The sequence below is a fragment of the Periplaneta americana genome, chromosome 15 (genome assembly GCF_040183065.1).
Source record: "Periplaneta americana isolate PAMFEO1 chromosome 15, P.americana_PAMFEO1_priV1, whole genome shotgun sequence".
NCBI classification, from domain to species: domain Eukaryota; kingdom Metazoa; phylum Arthropoda; class Insecta; order Blattodea; family Blattidae; genus Periplaneta; species Periplaneta americana.
Genome location: NC_091131.1, coordinates 142,438,141 through 142,457,509, shown reverse-complemented (window position 1 = coordinate 142,457,509; position 19,369 = coordinate 142,438,141). Strand labels below are relative to the sequence as shown.

Genomic DNA, 19,369 nt, shown 5'->3' with positions numbered 1-19,369 from the left:
TTCTTCGCCCAATCTTTCCAACACAACTTCATTTCTCATTCTGTCTGTCCATTTCTCATGCTCCTCTCTTCTCCATATCCACATTTCAAATGCTTCTATTCGTTTCTCTTCATTTCGTCGTAATGTCCATGTTTCTGTCCCAGACAATGCTATACTTTACACAAAGCACTTCACGAGTGTCTTTCTTAGTTCTTTTTCCAGAGGTCCACAGAAGATGCTCCTTTTTCTATTAAAAGCTTCCCTGGCCATTGCCATTGTCTCTTTGACTTCCCGGCAGCAGCCCATGTTACTGCCTACAGCACATCCCAAGCTTTTGAAGCTGTCCCACTTGCTCTACTGCCTCATCTAGAATTTTCAAATTTACCTTCTTTACTTTTCTCCCTCGTCTTATTTGCATTTATCTTCATTCCATACTGCTCACAGCTGTCATTTAGTTCCAGTAGCATATCCCCCAGAATCATCTCCTCTTCTGCCAACAACGCCATATCATTAGCCTTACGCACTTTATTCCTCTTTCTCCCAGTATCACTCCTCCCATATTCTGAAAACAGCTCCTCACCAAATCCTCAAGCAGATGTTGAACAGGGTAGGTGATAAAGTTTTATGTTATTGTTATGTATAAAACTTCATCTATTTCGCCGAAGTAACACTGTACATGTTTTTTTTTTTGTGCAAGTGATAACACTGAACAACATATTTTAACTTTACCTCCTGAACAAGAGTATGACAATAAAAAAATTAGTTACGGATTTCGAAAAAACTAAAATTTTATATTAATAAGTTATACTATCCTATGTAATGGCAATAAATATTAATTCTGTCTTGTTTGGGTAAAGGGAGATAAATCATAAAAATGAGTTTGGAGATAAATGAAAATTAAACTTCGAACCCTTATTGCAAATAATTTTCTACACATATAAAATACATCAACTGCTAGTATTCTTTTGATTTTTGCACCTCTCTTGTATAATTTAACTTGTGTATTTGTCTGGGGATTACAATTTCATCTGCACAAAAAATGACTTATCCCCCTTTACTCGAACACCACAAAATTATTTATTTACTTATTCGGACAGAGTTAAGACCATAAGGCCTTCTCTTCCATACTATGCATTCAAATGCTAACAGTAGTAATACTTAAATATACATTATTGTCTTGCAGTTACTGTTAACACTGACCATATAGAAGATGAAATCTTTCATCTTTTGCTTTTTCTTTTGTATTTGGCATTAGGCACAACACGAGCTACAGTCCAACAACAATCTGCTAACATACTGGTACTCCACTGCCCTTGGTATCTTTTTTTTTCCATCACCAAAAGTTTTCAATGAAGGCTCTCACTATGCTTGTCACTGACATCACCACAGTTCTCAGGGAATAAATAAAGATGGGAACGAAGGAATTTACAGGGACATGTTACAACCCACTCATGTCTACATTTAACAAAATTTAATACAACTTCCTTAAAAGCAAACCAGGTGACTGTGTTGTTTCTTTTCAACAAAGATTCGAAATGCTAGTCTTTTATATTTTCTCTAATTTGAGGTCCATTGAATTCTCCTTAATTTTTGCATCATTGACACCGAAAAATTTTCCTGGATATACTGCAATGCCTTACTTTCACGTTTCATAGCTTTAAAGAAACTTTTCATTAATCCTAGATATATATTATACAATACATAACGTGAAAAGTAAATTAAATTACTCTCGTAATTATTCCGTAATTTACAGTCGTAAATAAAGCATTTAATTACAACAATAAATTATATATGGATGAAATTTTAAAGAAAATTAACATAACACTTGCTCTTACAATAAATGGTAATGATTCGTTGTCAACATTTTCGCCTATTATGGCATCATCAGGTGGTAGTAACAATATCTAACACATTTAATATTTTACTATTAATTTTGGGTATAAATAATAAATTATCTTCTGAAATTTTTAGCTCCTTTACATTAATTAATCCCAGATTAATGTGAAAAAGGGATAAAACTACTTTATTCTGAAGTACAAAGGGATGTTATAAAATATTTTTCTTCCCTGGTTCTAGTGATTGTTGTGTTAATCATATTTTTATTTTGTAATATTTATCTTTGGTACGACTGCCTCATTCACAAAGAAAGCAGCAAAACTTTGTAAAGTCTAACTGCATTTCAAGAAACAAAGCTCCCTCTTTTAAATATGTACATATAAACCATTCAAACTTCGAATAGTTAATAATATTGTAGAATGAATTCAATATTTTCCTATGTTCCTTCATTTTACAGCATAAGCTAATGGGACAGATGGGAAGACATTGCGGTTGTGGAGAACAGCTTTTAAATTTGTTTTCAGCAAATGTATTAACAATTGCCAGTCTTCTTGGTCATATCCAAGATTAAGGGAGTTCATAAGACTGTCAATATCATTACAGAAAAGAAAATCACCCTTCATCAAATAGAATGGAACATAAGACACATGCCGAACATGAAATACTGACACACTAGTGTCTTTTACTAATAAATTCCAACCTTACAGTCTGGGAGCTAACAATTCTACTTTCGATTTACAGTGAAATGCTGCTATTACGAACGCCACAATTACGAATTTTTCAGAATAAAGATCTGCGCATGCCAACGCGGGAGTGACAGCAAAACTTGTAATCCTGCGATTGCTGCGAAATTCGTCATTGTCTTCACACCAAAGCGGGATGCAGTTGCAAATAGGATGCTTCTTGTAGTTGTCGAAGATGATCATAGGTTCGTTCATATAGTACTACACTCTTGCTGTCACAGCAGAACCATTGTTAACCGAAACTCTAGTTAAGAGAACAGACATTATTTTTTCATACAATATGTTCTCATTCATTACTGCGCCCTCTGTGGCTTTCACCAAAGACTTTATACTAACAAGACGAACATCTTACAGCGTTTCGCACCATATAATAGGGAGACATCTTGCATGTGGCGCTCCTAGTGGCTCCACCTCTCAAATCAGGGGAGAATTCAAACTCTTCATTTAATTTTCGGGACTGGATGAGGAAAACAGAGTTCGTAAGATGCATATTTTGTTCAGTATTTATGCTTAAATGTAACAGGAAAATAATTTTGAAGGGAAAAAGTGATTAAAAAACAAAAGTTACACAATTCTTCTTCACTTTATTGATTCTAATGCATAACATTAATCATGCATTACTTTTTTAGCTTTCGGATTCTTTGATGCACATTTTTGTGTTCTTTCTTCCGTTTCCTTTTTGAGTGATTTTTCAATTAGTACAATGACACATTTATCAGTAAAAACATTCAAACAACAAATAACATTTACACATGTAGGAATTTGGATGCATTGTTTCAACTTTGCTTTTACATTGTTCCTGTTGCTCTCTAAAAACTCAAGAAACTGTGAATTATACACATCTGAAATTACAATGTACGTACAGTGCAACAGCATTGGTGTTTGGGAAGCACATATTTCCAGTACAGTACTCTTTATAGAAAATATGAGTGTTGTGACCATGCTGCATTTCACCCTATTTCACATCGCATTACAGCATAAGTGGGAAAATGAAATATTAACTTTTTATTTTTTTTTTTTTCTACAAGGAAGATCTAAATTAGCAGAAAAAAGTTAACTAAACGGGGAAATTACAGAGTTAGATGGAAACTATAGGGCTAAATGTAAATGTTATATTTTATTGTAATAATTATTATTATTTAAAATCGTTACAAAGCGGCAAGATACTTACTGCAACTTGTTCTTCAGAAATCGAAAGAAAGATCGGGAATCCTTTTGTATTTCCTGATTATTGCAACCGTATGCTGCATAATACTTTCCAGACATACTTCGGATTTTCTTTGTACACACTATATTACTACACTACCATAAACACTATGAATAAATTGAAATTAATCACAGAGTAGCTGAATCTTAATGGCACATGAAGAGCACATTGTTGACTCTTCGCAAGGTCAAGCCGCTAGAGCCGCTGTTGTTCATGTCGCTCAATATTTCGCAAAGATGTCGGTCTTGTTAGTATAAAGTCTTTGCTTTCACTGATCGTGAAAAATTTGTAAAGTTTTCTTTAACACGCATCCTCTAATACAGTGGTATTCAATCCATGATTGTCTTGATTACGTATGTTAAAATGATAACATATTTATTTTATTATACCTACTTATTGATAATTATTGCATTATATTATAGTTTTTTTTTGCAATATCAATTCTTGTTTTTCCTTGCTTGAATAACATTTTACGTAAATCATTATTATTATTATTATTATTATTATTATTATTAAACAGTTATTGATGCAATAATAATAATAATAATAATAATAATAATAGTAATAATAATAGTAATAATAATAATAATAATAATAATAATAATGTCTGAAAGTAGAAGACACCGGTAGTTCACTTTCACAATTAAAACGAATTAGAGAGAACGAAATCTGAGAGAAAAACACATAACTGAAAACAATCACTTTTCCAAAGTAAATGAACCAGATGAAGAATGTAGTTTGAAAGCAACATTTTTAATTTAACAAATCCAGACTTACGAGAAACAAAATTGTAAATTTAATTAAATCACACTGAAAATCTGTATATTATTATTTAACAAGTCATCAATAAATCTCAAATAAAACTGAAATATGCTTCGCATGTTTATAATATTCATACTCGATGAGTAATGCAAAATTCATTAAAGAATTTTCATGATACACAGTGTTTAGTAATGGAACTATTCATCATTGCGAGGCGAACCTAGCGGCAGAAATTGTAATAACGCTCCTAACGCACTCTATTAACTGTTCAGTCGCCATTGCCAAAATGAATGCGGGATGCGGGAAAACGCTGCTTGCAGCAAACTGTGAGTAGAACGCTGCAGTCCCGCCATCTAGGCGGGATTGTGTCGCTGTGGTGTGAATGGATTCATATCCGCTGTACTCACAATAATTCGCGTCTGTTTCGCATTTGCTACCGCTCCTGCGTCGGTGTGCGCAGACCTTAACGAAATAATTTTTAGTCCCAGCCATTTTACTATTAATTTACATGTTAAAAATGTTCAGTTTAAAGAAGGCATAAGTAACGAACTATTCAATTTAACGTAATAATAATTCATCCTACTACAAAAAGAAAAGTCATTTTAACGAAATTAGGCCTAATCAGCAGTTAAAAATGATTTAAAATAAATTCGAAAGAAAATAAAATAAATGAGTTATTGCTAGGCATCAGTCACTCTTGATTTCAGTGAGTTTTCTGAATGCACTTCTGTAGATGCGATTGTTGTAGTTTGAATTTATATTTAAATGAAACAGTTTAATAAAATCGAACTTTCGAAGGTAATGACTGATTCAGAACCCAATCTCGTAGATCATAATATTTCGAGAAATAGATTTGACAAGATGGTTGTAAATGTAACAATATCTAATCTATATAACCCTGCTCAACGTACTTTTTGCTCTGTAAAACTTAATTTTTGGTCCTAACAAAGTCATGATGAATAATAAAATATCGTAAAATAAGCAAGAATAATTATTCAGTTGTAGTTTACTTTCGAGTCAATTTTCACTAATCTTGGCTGCAGCGAATTAATATTCATAGGCGACAGAGATGGAATTCCTTATAAGTACAGTACAGAAAACACTAAAAGATAGAATTAAAAATGAAGCTGTGAGAAATATTTTGGGAAATGCAAAATAGAATTAGATGATTTGGACATGTTATGAGATGGGTGAAGAGACATTACCAAAGAAGGCACTGAAAGTCGAAGTGAAAGGCAAAAAAATCTGTTGGAAGGCCTAGAACATGATGGGAAGATCAAATTAAGAGGAACATTGAAAAAAGAGGGAAACTGCGGTGAGAAGTAGTGGAAGAGAAGAGGTGGGAGAACTATGAAAGATGGAGGATGCTATCTGATACTCACTCCACAACAAGGATGCGAGTCTAGATGAAGAAGATAGACACGCCAATGTTATTGTTTTCTGCATGAATATGAATAAACTTGCACATGATTGCAGTCTAATTACATAAACCCAACATAAGTTCATAATTACTGTGATTCATAGCTTCAAACTCACGTGTATGTTGGTTCCCATATGCGGCGTAGTTTTTCCTGCCTACTTCCTAAATCTGCTAGTTGTACCAACTGTTGCACAGCACGAAATATCGTCCAATTCGGATCATTCAGTTCCACTTCAACATCTTGCACCTGTAAAGACATATCTTAGTTTTACACTTACTGCACTGTAGGAATAAATTACAATCCCATAATATGAATTACACACCAGAACAGAAGTTATGATGAATACATTTCACAATTTTTTAAAAAAATATCAGAAGAAAATAATTTATTGATATTATCTTTGCAGAGAAATGTGTAGATTTTTGTTGCTGTGATGTTCATATGAGTAATGACTCCAAAATTTTCTCCATTGCCAAGTTCAGAAACAATGATCTGTCATATTCCTTCTCTCAACTACTGTTGTTTTCAAAATTATATACTGTATTTGAATGATTTTAAAATTATGACTTCTCTTTCTTTTAATAATTCATAGGTATTTTTTTCTAATTGCATAATGAATTCTAAGTTTAACTTCTGTTTACAACTTTTTCAACTTTACACAATGGCATCCTTTGGCAACATTTTTGGAATATTAAAAACAATTCTACTGGCATTTCAATTCTCTCAAACAGCTATAGGAACATAAACTATAATTTCTTATGCTTCACGACTTTGAAAGGTAACACATATTTATGTCTAGGAGACACAATGTTCTGAAATGTCATAATGTAGAAAAGACTTCACATTTGATGCACATAGTATTGTAGTGCCCAATACTGCCACCATGATACAGTAGAGCATCGATTATCCGAATACCGATCAACCGAAAGCGTTCCAGTTGGAAAATTCAAATTTGTGTGCGCGTCATGTAGAAGTTCTGTTAGTGCTGTTTGCGAGATTTAGCGACAAAAAAACGAGTCAGCTCTGAAGGAAAAAAAAATTTTGGACTTCTTTTCCTAAACTGTAGGCCATTTTGAACTTGTCAAACTAGGCTAGTCAGTTCTCTGTGTTATTTATAAGACATGTGATACAAAATATATATGTACAATTTTGTGTTTAATATCAGTGTTTCATACTGCTCCTATGACACCAGTACAATTTGTTTTCGTAAATGATCGGTTATCCGAAAAATCAGTTATCTGAACACCCCTATCCCCAATTGTTTCGGATAATCGATGCTCCACTGTACTCTTGGATAAGTGAGATGAAGATGGTTACTTTCACAGCTGAAGAACGTGTATGATGCATGTTTTGGTTTCAAGTAACCAAGTCCATGACACAAGTTCAAAAAAAAAATATTTACACTCAATAGCACAAGGACCCTCCTAGTACAAGGTTATCAGATGTCCTCGTTTCCTGGGGACGTCCCCAAATTTTGCATTCTGTCCCTGGATAAAATTTGTCCACAAATATTTTCGAGTTTTCAGTGTTAATATTAATATGGTCTAATGATCCTTGCACACTGTTGTGGATGAATTTTTCTAATGCAACTTTCCAACTTTTTTTCATAATATCATAATCAAAACTGAATGTGAGAATGTACTGTAAGTGCAGTCAAGTCTTCCATATTGTTATCAATATTAATAAAAATTGAAATCCAAGAAAGAAGAGATTTATTCCATCATAAATTAAGCAGCCTGTAGCATCTTTGAGGAAGTGGTTCTTATTCCACAACATAATTACTCTCTTGTGAATTTTATGAAAATGTTGTTGAATATCTCAATGCCAAGGTTATTCATTCACAAGATAAGATATCTATGGAATGTATGTATATTGCTGAGATCTCAAGAAAGACAACAATTTAAAGACACAGTCCATTATTTTTCTTCAAATGTAGATGGCCTTGGCCCAGATGAAGGTACTGTATATATGCAAATACTCCACAATTACTTTTTCAGGAATTTAGCAAAGAAAAACTGGGGTGAGCACATTATTTGAAATCAGGTTGGTACCACTTCACAGTGTCACGATTTCACTTGACGGAACTGAGAATGACACTCTATGGGAAGATGGTGACGACAAAAATTATTCTTCCACTAGTGATGACATTGAAAGTGATGATGAATAGAGGTAAGGGAGCATGTAATATTGACTTTAATATATTATTGCACATAACATTAAATTGATAAAAAGTGTAATTCGCCCTTTTTTTTTGGCTATTGTAGATAGTCCCGGATGCTTCTAAACAGCATGTGAAGAAGACACATTTCTTGAAACAAATTGATTCTTATTTAGTTTTGGAGTACCGGTACATCATTATGTAGGATTAATTTCTTATAAATAACACACAAATTACAGCCAATTTTTTTTTCTTCTAGCCTAAAATTAGAGTATGTGGATTATTCGCGTATATATGGTAATTTGGCGAAATTTCTTGCTTGAAGAAATATATATCTTCAGAGAAAATAGCAAAGTAGAATGAAGAAAATGCTACTCTTTGCTCAAAATGAAATGAAATCGTTAAAATTGTCTGTGAGAAAATGATTCCCTGTGCACAATTCCAGAAGTTGATTGAACTCTGTGTCTTTCTGGAAATAATGCTTCCATGGAGGGTTTTTTCTTGGTGAACATGATGTGGACATCTCAAAATTTCAATATGAGTTAAAAACTGTTCAAGTCATGCTTGGTATCTTAACCAACTTCAACATTTGCTCGAAACTAAGACCTAGAGTAGCCTGCTTAAAAAAATTCACTCTTCTCAAAAATACCAGTAACTTAATAGGTAACTAGAATGAATATTCTAGAGTGTAAACAGAATGAGTATTTTAATTCTTTAAATTGCATAAAAACAATATACGTGAATAGCAAACTAACAGAAATGTTAAACGTATTTGTTTATACAGTATGTCGATATCTGTCTCTGGAAATTGTGAACAAAATCTGGTAACCTTATTCTAGTAGGCCTACAATTTATTCATGGTACGAAAATTTCGTTGAGACCAGATGTTCTGTGCATTATGCCAAATCACCTGGTCATTCATATGTTTCTGACACAGCAGTGGAAGTCCACAAAAGCCAATGCAATGTGTGTCTCAGGAAACTGGTATTCCACATGCTACTGCATGGAAAGGGTTTTGAAAACTTTATATACTTTAAGGTGTTCAAATTATATCCGATTGAAGCCCTTGGACACAGGAAAGGTAGTTCATAAGGAATTCTGTGTGCAAATGTTTCATAGGATAGAAGACGATGAAATTTCTGGACTACGTAATTTTCAGTGATCAAAGTATGTTTCACGTCACCCTCTCAACTACAGGTTTCAGGGCAGAGAAACTCCATATGCTTCTCGGAACATGTTGATGTTGGTAACAGTCCAAAAATGAACATGTTTTGTGTCCTCGGCAAAGGAAAACATTACAGTTTGTTTCTTCGTGGAGATGACCATTCTACAATTAGACGAATATGCACAAGAAGAATACATTCACTTCCAGTAAGACGCAGCACCTCCTCATTACCTTCTAGATGTATGCGAGTACCTCAACACATTTTTCTCAGATCAGGTAGGCCTGACAGCTTGGCCACTTTGTTCCCCTAATAAGACACCCCTGGATTTTATCTCATGGAGATTTGTTACAGACCACGTGTACTTGCAATGTAGCTGATCTGCGAACCTGAGTTATGTTTGTAGTTGCAGCAGTGATGCCAGAAATGCTAGCAACTACAGGTGGGCTATCTGCACTTCAGGTCATGACTATCCGAGGTAAAAGTTGCTATGTTTTGCTACATTACTATGTTTAAAAATATTGTATACTGTATATACTCTGAATAAAATTATAATATTATATTGATTCAAAGTTAGTGTGTTCTGAACTATATACCAACTTGTGTTTAGACCTTGATAGATATCAAATATTTATAATTCAGATGTTTCTTAAAGATATTAAAATTCAGTTGATAAAAAAACGAGTCTTGACGATACTTAGGAGGTGAGGAAGAAAGAGTTTCAGAACTTGACCTGCCTATTCTGTTATTGAATTTTCTTTACGTAGCTATTCATATCCCCTAGCATTGTCTCATTTCTAGAGAACAGGAATACATGCTTTTAGTCAGCTCCGAGTACACAAAGGAATCCTGTATGTTGTCTCTGTCTCTTCAATATTGTATTACAATAGTGTAGACTAATTAGTATTAACGTATCTTGGAGTTAATAGTGAATATAGCAACATTTTTAGTGTAAGACTTCAGGGTTACGTAACAGTTTTAAGTTTTAACATTAATGTAGCATAAATTGGTAAGTAGTGTAGAGGTGTAAAAATGATCATGTGTAGTTCAGAGAACAAACTTGGTAAAGATGTCTCTCTCAAAAGTCAGGCTGGTGAACTTGTGTACAATTTGCGTATGTATTTTCATAAAAGAAGAACGAATGATGGATCACTTACTCCAGTATCCAAAGTAACGTAGAGGGTTGCAGCAGACCGAAAATCGAAGAGACTACTGTTAAAATGACTAGAGAAAAGTGCGCCAATAATATTAACGAACTGTCAATGATGCTTACAACTCCAGATAAGACAAGGCCTAAATAAGAAACAAAGACTATGTAGTTTTCAGGAGGAAGCTATGCACACACATATTTATAAGTACTACAGCTGAGGAGATGAGACCTGGCATGTGAGTTGTGTGAGAGTGGAAATAGTGAGCTACAGGAAGAGAGTTTGTTTCATGATGGTCAATATTATATGAATCTATCAACATGGAAGTTAATCTCAGACTAAAATCTGTCTTCCGTATCCATACCCATTGGTGATACAACCATGGCACATTATAAGGTCACAGGACAGCTCTTACCTCCTCTATTGTACCCATGGAAGAAATATCTTACATAACAAGGCAAAAGTTGTTTGCTTTTCTATAAAAGAAACAATCAGCTCTTATTTTGTATCAGAGGCACTAGATTCCAGGTGGAACAAATTTTCAGGAAGTTATACTGGAGCAGCCAGAAAACATAGCATGACTATGTAAGTTAACTGCAAAAGTTGAAGAAATAGTTTGGGTTCATAAGGAACAATGAAAAAGTCGATTGGTAGAGGTAGTTGTCTCATACTTGTTCAAAGCAAAGCAGTTCATTGTTTTGTGCCTAATACAATGCTGCATTTCTCGCACAGAAAACTAGAGATTTCCACGAAAAAATGAAGCATCCAAATTTAAGAATGGTTCCTGTGTTCACTGATTGCGAATATTAACAGGAATTTGATAAGTGCCATGTATAATGCGATGTACCATTTGATTTAAATCAATAGAGCATCCATGTTGAATAGGAGGAAAATCAAATACTTGATTAGTTGTGAATTATAGGCTTTAACAAAAAAATGAAGAAATAAAATAAAACAACAGTTAAAAAGCAGAAATCACGATTTGTTATTTGTAAGCTAGATAAAATAGCAAATACATATGGGCACAAAGTACTCTGTCTTCCACCTTATGATCACTATTTTAATAGTGCAGAGCTTGCCTGGGCTCAAGTTGAAGGCTGACAAAATTAAACAAAACTCCAGATGAGGATGGACTCCCTACAGAACTTTTAAAATATGCTGACAGATCTCTCAAAATAAAATTTCTTAATCTTTTGAACAGGATACTTGAAAGAGAGGCTCCACCAACATCATGGCAAAAAGCTATCATCATCCCAATCTTCAAGAAAGGCAACATCAAAGATTGCACAAACTACAGAGGAATCAGTCTCCTAAATAATGGATACAAAATTTTCTCAAGAATAATAGCTCTTAAGTTGGAAGCTCACTATAAAACTCTCATTGGTGAAGAACAAAACGGCTTTCAAAAAGGCAGATCTTGATATTTTACTTTTAAGATTTTCATCGAAAAACATAGGGAATTTAATAAAGAAACTCACTTGGCTTTTATTGAGTACGAAAAAGCTTTCGACCGTGTTGACAGATTTAAGCTCTTTCAAGTTTTGGCAGATGTTTCAATTCCAAACGCAATTATAAGAACAATTATATAACCACAATATTATCAAAATTACTATCGGATCAGAACATACCGAATGGAGACCGATAAACTGTGGAGTTCAATATACAGGGTGTTTCAAAAATACGGAGCATAATTTCTGGTATTTATTTCCCACATGTAGACAATCAAAATAGTTCATTACAACATGTGTCCAGAAATGCTTCATTTCCGAGTTACGGCCTTCACAACATTGAAATTCACTGGAACGTTTTTCTTTCCGCAGATCATTGTCATTACAGACGATGTTCAAAATGTCCACCTCCTGCTTGAATACAGACCTCACATCGATGTCTCATTGACCTGCGAACACGATCCCAAACTCCAGGAGTATTGCGTATGTCCTCAGAACATGCCACAATTCGATTCCGAAGGGATTCCAAATCAGGCACCGGAGACGAATAAACCAATGATTTCAAATGGTCCCACAAGTAGAAATCGAGAGGGTTCAGATCAGGTGAGCGTGGAGGCCAAGCAATTGGGCCACCTCTACCTATCCATTGTTCAGGAAACCTTCGATCCAAGTACCAGCGAGCCGTACGACTCAAGTGTGCAGGAGTGCCAACATGCAAGAAGTGAATGTGTTGACGACTGATCAGTGGAGTCTCTTCTAAAACATGAGGTATGGTGTTTTCCAGGAAGTTTGTGTACGCCTGCCCCGTAAGTCTATTTACAAGTACATGGGGTCCAACTAATCGATCACCAATGATACCGGCCCACATGTTGAGGGAGAACCGCACCTGGTGATGAGATGGAACAGTTGCACGTGGGTTTTCATACGCCCATACATGCTGATTGTGGAAATTTGTTATGCCATCTCGTGTGAACTGTGCTTCATCTGTAAATAATACTAAGGCAGGAAAGTTCGGATTTACACCACACTGCTGCAAGAACCACTGACAGAACCTAACTCCTGCAGGGTAATCTGCTGGTGACAGGGCCTGTACACGTTGCAAATGATAAGGATACAATTTGATACTCTTTCAACAGTCTCCAGACAGTCGTATGAGGAACATTGACTTGCAACACTACCCTTCGTATGCTGATAGAAGGAGTCATGTTCACAGCCTCCAGAATCTCCTCCTGTACTTCTGGAGTTGTAGATCTTGGTCGTCCCCTTCCCAAACCAGGAGAGTTAAATTTTCCATACTCGCACAGACGGTAATGGAGACGTACAAATGTCTTCCGATCTGGACATTGTCGCTGTGGGTACCTCTCCTGGTACAAACGACAAGCCAGCGCAGCATTGCTGTCCGCCTTACCGTACATGAAGTGTATCTCTGCCAGCTCTTGATTTGAATACATGTCGCACAGTCTAATGCCTACACAATACTGAATGTAACCTTCGCCTCGGAATGAACTGTCAGAGTGCCCTCTTAATGTCTCCTTTGACGGCAACGACCTGCGGAAAGAAAAACGTTCTGGTGAATTTCAATGTTGTGAAGGCCATAACTCGGAAATAAAGCATTTCCGGACACATGTTGTAATGAACTATTTTGATTGTCTACATGTGGGAAATACATACCTGAAATTATGCCCCGTATTTTTTAAACACCCTGTATACATCCAACTCCATCATTAGACACTGGCGACTAACAATTAATGGAAACATCCCGTTCTTCCGAAATTGTACTCTAGATACATTATTATATGCAGACGATCAGGTTCCTTTTGTTACAAATGAAGACGAGCTGCAATACTCAATATATCATCTGAATATTTTTTTATTTTTTATTTTTTTATTTTAGTAGGTTATTTTACGACGCTTTATCAACAGCTTAGGTTATTTAGCGTCTGAATGAGATGAAGGTGATAATGCCGGTGAAATGAGTCCGGGGTCCAGCACTGAAAGTTACCCAGCATTTGCTCATCTTGGGTTGAGGGAAAACCCCGGAAAAAACCTCAACCAGGTAACTTGCACCGACCGGGAATCGAACCCGGGCCACCTGGTTTCACGGCCAGACGCGCTGACCGTTACTCCACAGGTGTGGACTCATCTGAATATAATAGCACAAAATTTCAATATGAAAATTTCCCCAAACAAAACAAAAATTATAGCATTCCAAGGTAAACAGCCAGTTAGAAGTAAAATTTGCATTGGAACCCATACGTTAGAACAGGTAAACTCATTTAAATATTTAGGTTATAATTTGACATATTTACCTGTTACTGATATATCTGAAAATATTCAACATTTTAATGGAGCCTTAAGAACCATCAATCAGATTTTCACAACCACAAAAACCCAAAAACATACCAGGTTAAAAGCATATAAGTTCTAGCAAGACCTGTCCTTATGTATGGTAGTAAGGCCTGGACTGTCCGAAACTTAAATGTTCAATGCCTAACAACTGCGGAAATGAGATTTCTAAGGAGGACTGCTGGCTACAGCATGCTTGATCACAAAAAGAATGAACTAATTACAAAAGAATTGAAAATTACACCTATTTATGAAAATCTCAACCACTATAGACAAAAATGGCTTAACCATGTCAATAGGATGGACTGTTCCAGACAAATTCTCCGCTATATACCACATGGAAGACGATCTTTGGGATGCTCCCTGAAAAGATGGACGGAGACCGTAAGGGCTATTCCATATGAAATCGATCAGTAAAAAACCTCGCATTTTCTTATACTCTAATTTTTTCCCTATTTATACAAGGTGCTGAGGAGAGTGCATTTTCAAAAATATACTATCGAAAGTCAAACGGTTTTCGTATTATTGAGCGACAAATTTAGCATATTTTATAAAACATGCCTCTTTCAGCGCTCATAACTCTGGAACCATTTACTGCAGAACATTGAATGAGAGCTTATTCTGAAGCTGACATTTGGTAGGTTATCTTAAGAAGTAGGCCTAATCCTTATTTTTATTGTACACAGAGAGACAGATAATCTGATTTTACTTACTTTTAGGCTTTTTGCTAATTTGTAAAAATGTAAAAAAATATTGGGAAAAAACCTTGCATTATTAAGAGGGATTCGGCATTGTTTGCTTAGTAGTACAGTAATGTTTCGAGGGTATTAAATAAATTATTTTCACACGCCTAAACTTGAATGGCACAGTACCGCACACACTGACCGAGAGCTGAAGATAAGCGAGCATTGGGCGTCATTGTACTCCTGTGTTTATGAAAACCTGTGATAAAGCTAGCACAGCCATGACTGCTAGACGACACATCACGTGTTTATGTCTCCTGGCCTTGCTTACCTCGGCTAGCTCCTGGCTCACAGTCAGCTGGTTAGTTCAGGCTCATACTATTTATTTTCTTTATTTGATATTTTCAATACTTTCTCATCAACGTGCCATCAGTAAAAAATGTGCGTTTATTTGTACTTTCAATGCGAAATCTAACTATATATTTTTAAAATATTTTTTCCTTGGCAAAGGCGTCTTAATGAGGAAAAATCTAAATTTCTCCATTTCCATAAAAAGTAAGAAAATCTGTTCATATGTCAATATAAACTTTAATTTCTCAGCATCAAAATAAACTATGATTTTGATCATTGGGTGAAAGGGTTTCGGAGCTACAACAGTTTAAAGTTGCAAATTTTATGAAAATACGATAAATTTAAATATTTTTAATTTAAACACTATGAAGTTCTGATGCCTCAAACTTTGCACAAAGCATTGTATCACAGTTCTCTACGTACAAAAAAAGTTTTATTGTATTTAGAAATTGTAAGGTCAATTTTTTCTATATTTCAGTCGATTTGAGATGGAATAGCTCATAACAGGCCATTAGGCCTAATACCTGCAAGGATGATGATGATGATGATATTGGAAAAGGAAAGATGTTAACATGCACAGCTGAAGAAAATATAACACCATAAAAATGGAATAATGTCGGTGAATAACACTTGCTACATTTTTAAAGAGGCATGGAAACACGACGGCGTGATGGAGGAGATGGCAGGTAATTTCGTTGGGGGAGTGAAAATAGTGTGACGCCCAAGTGAGATTCGATCTCACGACCGACGGAGGAGAGGCTAAGTCGGCCTTGTGTTGGGCGAGGTGCGCGCGCATCTGCCTCCTGGGGCATGGCTACGCACGGAGTAAAGGGGGACGGACCCTCCCGAATCTGCTAGAGAAGTCCGTCCGAAGAGCAGCAGCGTGCGAGATAATTCGAGAAGCCGTACTTTCCAGAAACTGTGGTGTGAGTATAAATTACGCGCGCAAGTAAACGCGAAGCAGTTTCAGTTATTCAGAAGAACTGTGAACTGAGAACTGATAGTTCTGATTTGTAAATAGTGCTTTGTAAATATTAGTTAAGATTAACAGTTCATTGTTGTTCGTAATAGTCCAAGTAAATTGTCATTGCCATCAGTGGAGTGCTATAACGAATACTGTGTTGAGTGAAAATTCTATTGTTGACGAGAGCGTTTAAGGTGAATTGTAGAAAGGAATTATTGTTGGAAGAATAAAATCCTATTGTTGAGTTGAAATAAATTTACATTGGTGTCAGAATCGGGACATTATCGACAATGGAGAACCTACAGCAGATCCTGCAAGCCATCGCGGAAATGAAAGCAGAAATGAAAGACGAAATGAACAAGCACATCAGTGAGTTGAAGAACGATATAAGTGAAGTGAAAGGGGACATAAGCGGAGTGAAAGGGGACATAAGCGGAGTGAAAGGCGACATAAGCGAAGTGAAAGATGACGTCACTACGCAAATTGAAAGCGTTTCGGCCCACGTAGATGGAATTGTCGCCATCGTGAAAGACGAACTTAAGGCCGATTTGGATAAACTAAACCAGAATTTTACAACTATAAACGAGACAGTAGCAGAGTTGAGACAGGATGTAGACCATTTCGACGGCAAAATCCGCGATCTCGAACGTCGTCAAGAGGAAACGTGTGTGCTGATGGACCAACATGCTGTAGAAAACAAGCACATCCTCGCGTTGGTGGATCGCCAGGCTAGAGAACATAAACAGATAGTTGCCGAGGAGGTTCGACGTGCCATGCAAGAAGTGGCCACAGAGTTGAGGACTCCATATAGTGGCCCTGCGGAATCATCGCCTTCAGCCAGACATCACAACGTCAAGACGCCGAAGTTCGACGGTACGACGTCTTGGGCGATATTCCGTCGCCAGTTCGAGGCCATCGCAGAGCACAATGGGTGGACGCCATCAGAGAAAACCACTCAGCTGCTGGCCGCGCTTCAGGGACAGGCGTCGGAGATTCTTCACAGCGTTCCAGAAGATGGGACAGCCGCTGAGATAATGGCGGCCCTGGAGGGACGTTATGGTGACCATCAACTTGCGGCAGCATTTAGGACCCAACTAAAAACGAGGGTCCAACAGTCAGGCGAGTCCCTACAAGAATTTGCGATGGCGGTGGAACAACTGGCCCATAAGGCCCTCAGGGGCCTACCTAATGATTTCATTGCTGGAGAGGCGGCCTACACCTTCGGCAGCAGAGTTCGAGACCCGGAAATCAGACAACAGCTACTCCTGGCAGAGCATCGTATCATCAACGCAGCTCTGGCGGCGGCCCTCAGGATGGAGGCAGCAAAGTTGATGGCGAATGTCTCGACGTCGTACCGGATTAGGAGCGTCGCGGCGGCCGACGTCGAGGAGAGTCAACCGAAATCACCCGTGCGACGAAGACGAGGAGTGTCCACCTGCTGGTCCTGCGGCGAACCTGGACACCTGAGGAGGGACTGTGACCGATCTGGTCACAAACAGGAAAACTAAAAGGGGCCGATGTGATGAGGGGCACGTCGGCGCCATCATCACCATCCCCTCGGCTGATCTTGAAGACGGTTAACAGAAGATGCGACGATGGGCTGATTGCTGACGGATGGATAAGAGGCCGCCCATGAAGAGTACTGGTAGACACCGGAGCGTCGCTCACCATCGCCAGACCGGAAGTCGTGCGTGGCCTACCTGGGAGGACGCCGCTGCGCCGGTATGAACTACGTACTGCCTCAGGCGAGAACCTGCCCATCCAAAAAGAGGTTTTCCTGGATCTGACATTGGGAAAGAGGAGACTGGAGATGTGGGTGTTCGTCGCCAACATCACTGAATACGTCATCCTGGGACTCGACGCCATGCGGATCTTCGATGCAACGGTGGACGTCCGGCGCCGTATCCTCCGTTTTGGTCAGGATGAAGTGTTCCTGAGGGACGTCGAAGACCAACCCATGGCCAGCAGACTCACCTTGGAGAATCATGTGACAATCCCAGCAGGCTGCGAGATGGTGGTGACGGCAAGACTGGACGGACAACCTAAGAGAAACCTGCTCCTCGATTCGCAAACAACTCCGATAAATGGGGTTTATGTGGCCAGATCCCTACTCCCGAATCAGAAGGTGGTACCGGTAAGGGTCCTGAATGTCACCAATCGGGACAAGGAGGTGCCTAGTGGAAATGTACTAGGTAGCGTCGAGCCGGTGGTGTCTGTGACGTCTCTGGCAGATAACGAGGAGTGTCACCGACCACGTCCAGATCTAGACCCATCACTGAAAGAGCTGGCTCGAGGATTGGCGAGGGATTTAAGCAAAGGAGAAAGAAGACAAGTCCACGATTTACTGACAGAATTTCAAGATGTGTTCAGTCTGTCTGAAAACGACTACGGGAGAACGGAGAAAGTTCAGCACCGCATCGACACCGGAAATGCTCGCCCAATCAGACAACCTCCTCGACGCGTCCCTCTAGCTAAACAGAGGGAGATTGACAGCCAACTAGAGGGCATGAAAGCAAGAGGGGTCATCGAGGAATCCGACAGCCCTTGGTCATCACCTGTGGTGCTGGTGAAGAAGAAGAATGGGGACCTGCGTTTTTGCGTGGACTACAGAAGACTGAATGACGTCACCAGGAAAGACTGCTTTCCCCTTCCACGAATTGACGACACCTTGGACACCCTGGCCGGAGCAGATTGGTTCTCGACGTTGGATCTCAAGTCAGGATACTGGCAGGTGGCGCTACATCCTGAGGACAAGGAGAAAACGGCATTCTCTACAGGCCAGGGACTATGGCAGTTCACCGTTATGCTGTTCGGCCTCTGCAACGCCCCGGCTACATTCCAGAGACTAATGGAGTCCGTAATGAGAGGCCTGACATACGACACATGTTGGCTGTACCTTGATGACGTCATCGTGGTCGGCAAGACTTTCGGCGAACAACTGTCGAACCTCAGGAAAGTGTTCGAGAGACTGCGACAAGCCAGACTGAAGTTGAGCCTGAAGAAATGTCATCTATTCCAGAAGAAGGTCAGCTACCTGGGGCACGTAGTAGGGACCAACGGAGTGGCCACGGACCCGGAGAAGCTACAAGCCGTCAGAGGATGGCCGAGACCAAGGGACAAGCAGGAGTTGCGCCGCTTTCTCGGCCTCTGCACGTATTAC

General features: G+C 38.1%; 1 protein-coding gene across 19 annotated transcripts in view; it reads right to left on the bottom strand.

The window, feature by feature from the left end:
* Ufd4 (ubiquitin fusion-degradation 4-like) overlaps nt 1-19,369 on the bottom strand; it is a 465,356-nt gene that overhangs the window by 42,511 nt on the left and 403,476 nt on the right. For all 19 annotated transcript variants that reach the window (XM_069848281.1, XM_069848285.1, XM_069848292.1 and 16 more), the window contains one exon: nt 6,064-6,194. In XM_069848281.1, coding sequence (XP_069704382.1) covers nt 6,064-6,194 — 131 coding nt within the window. The remainder of the gene's footprint in view (nt 1-6,063; nt 6,195-19,369) is intronic.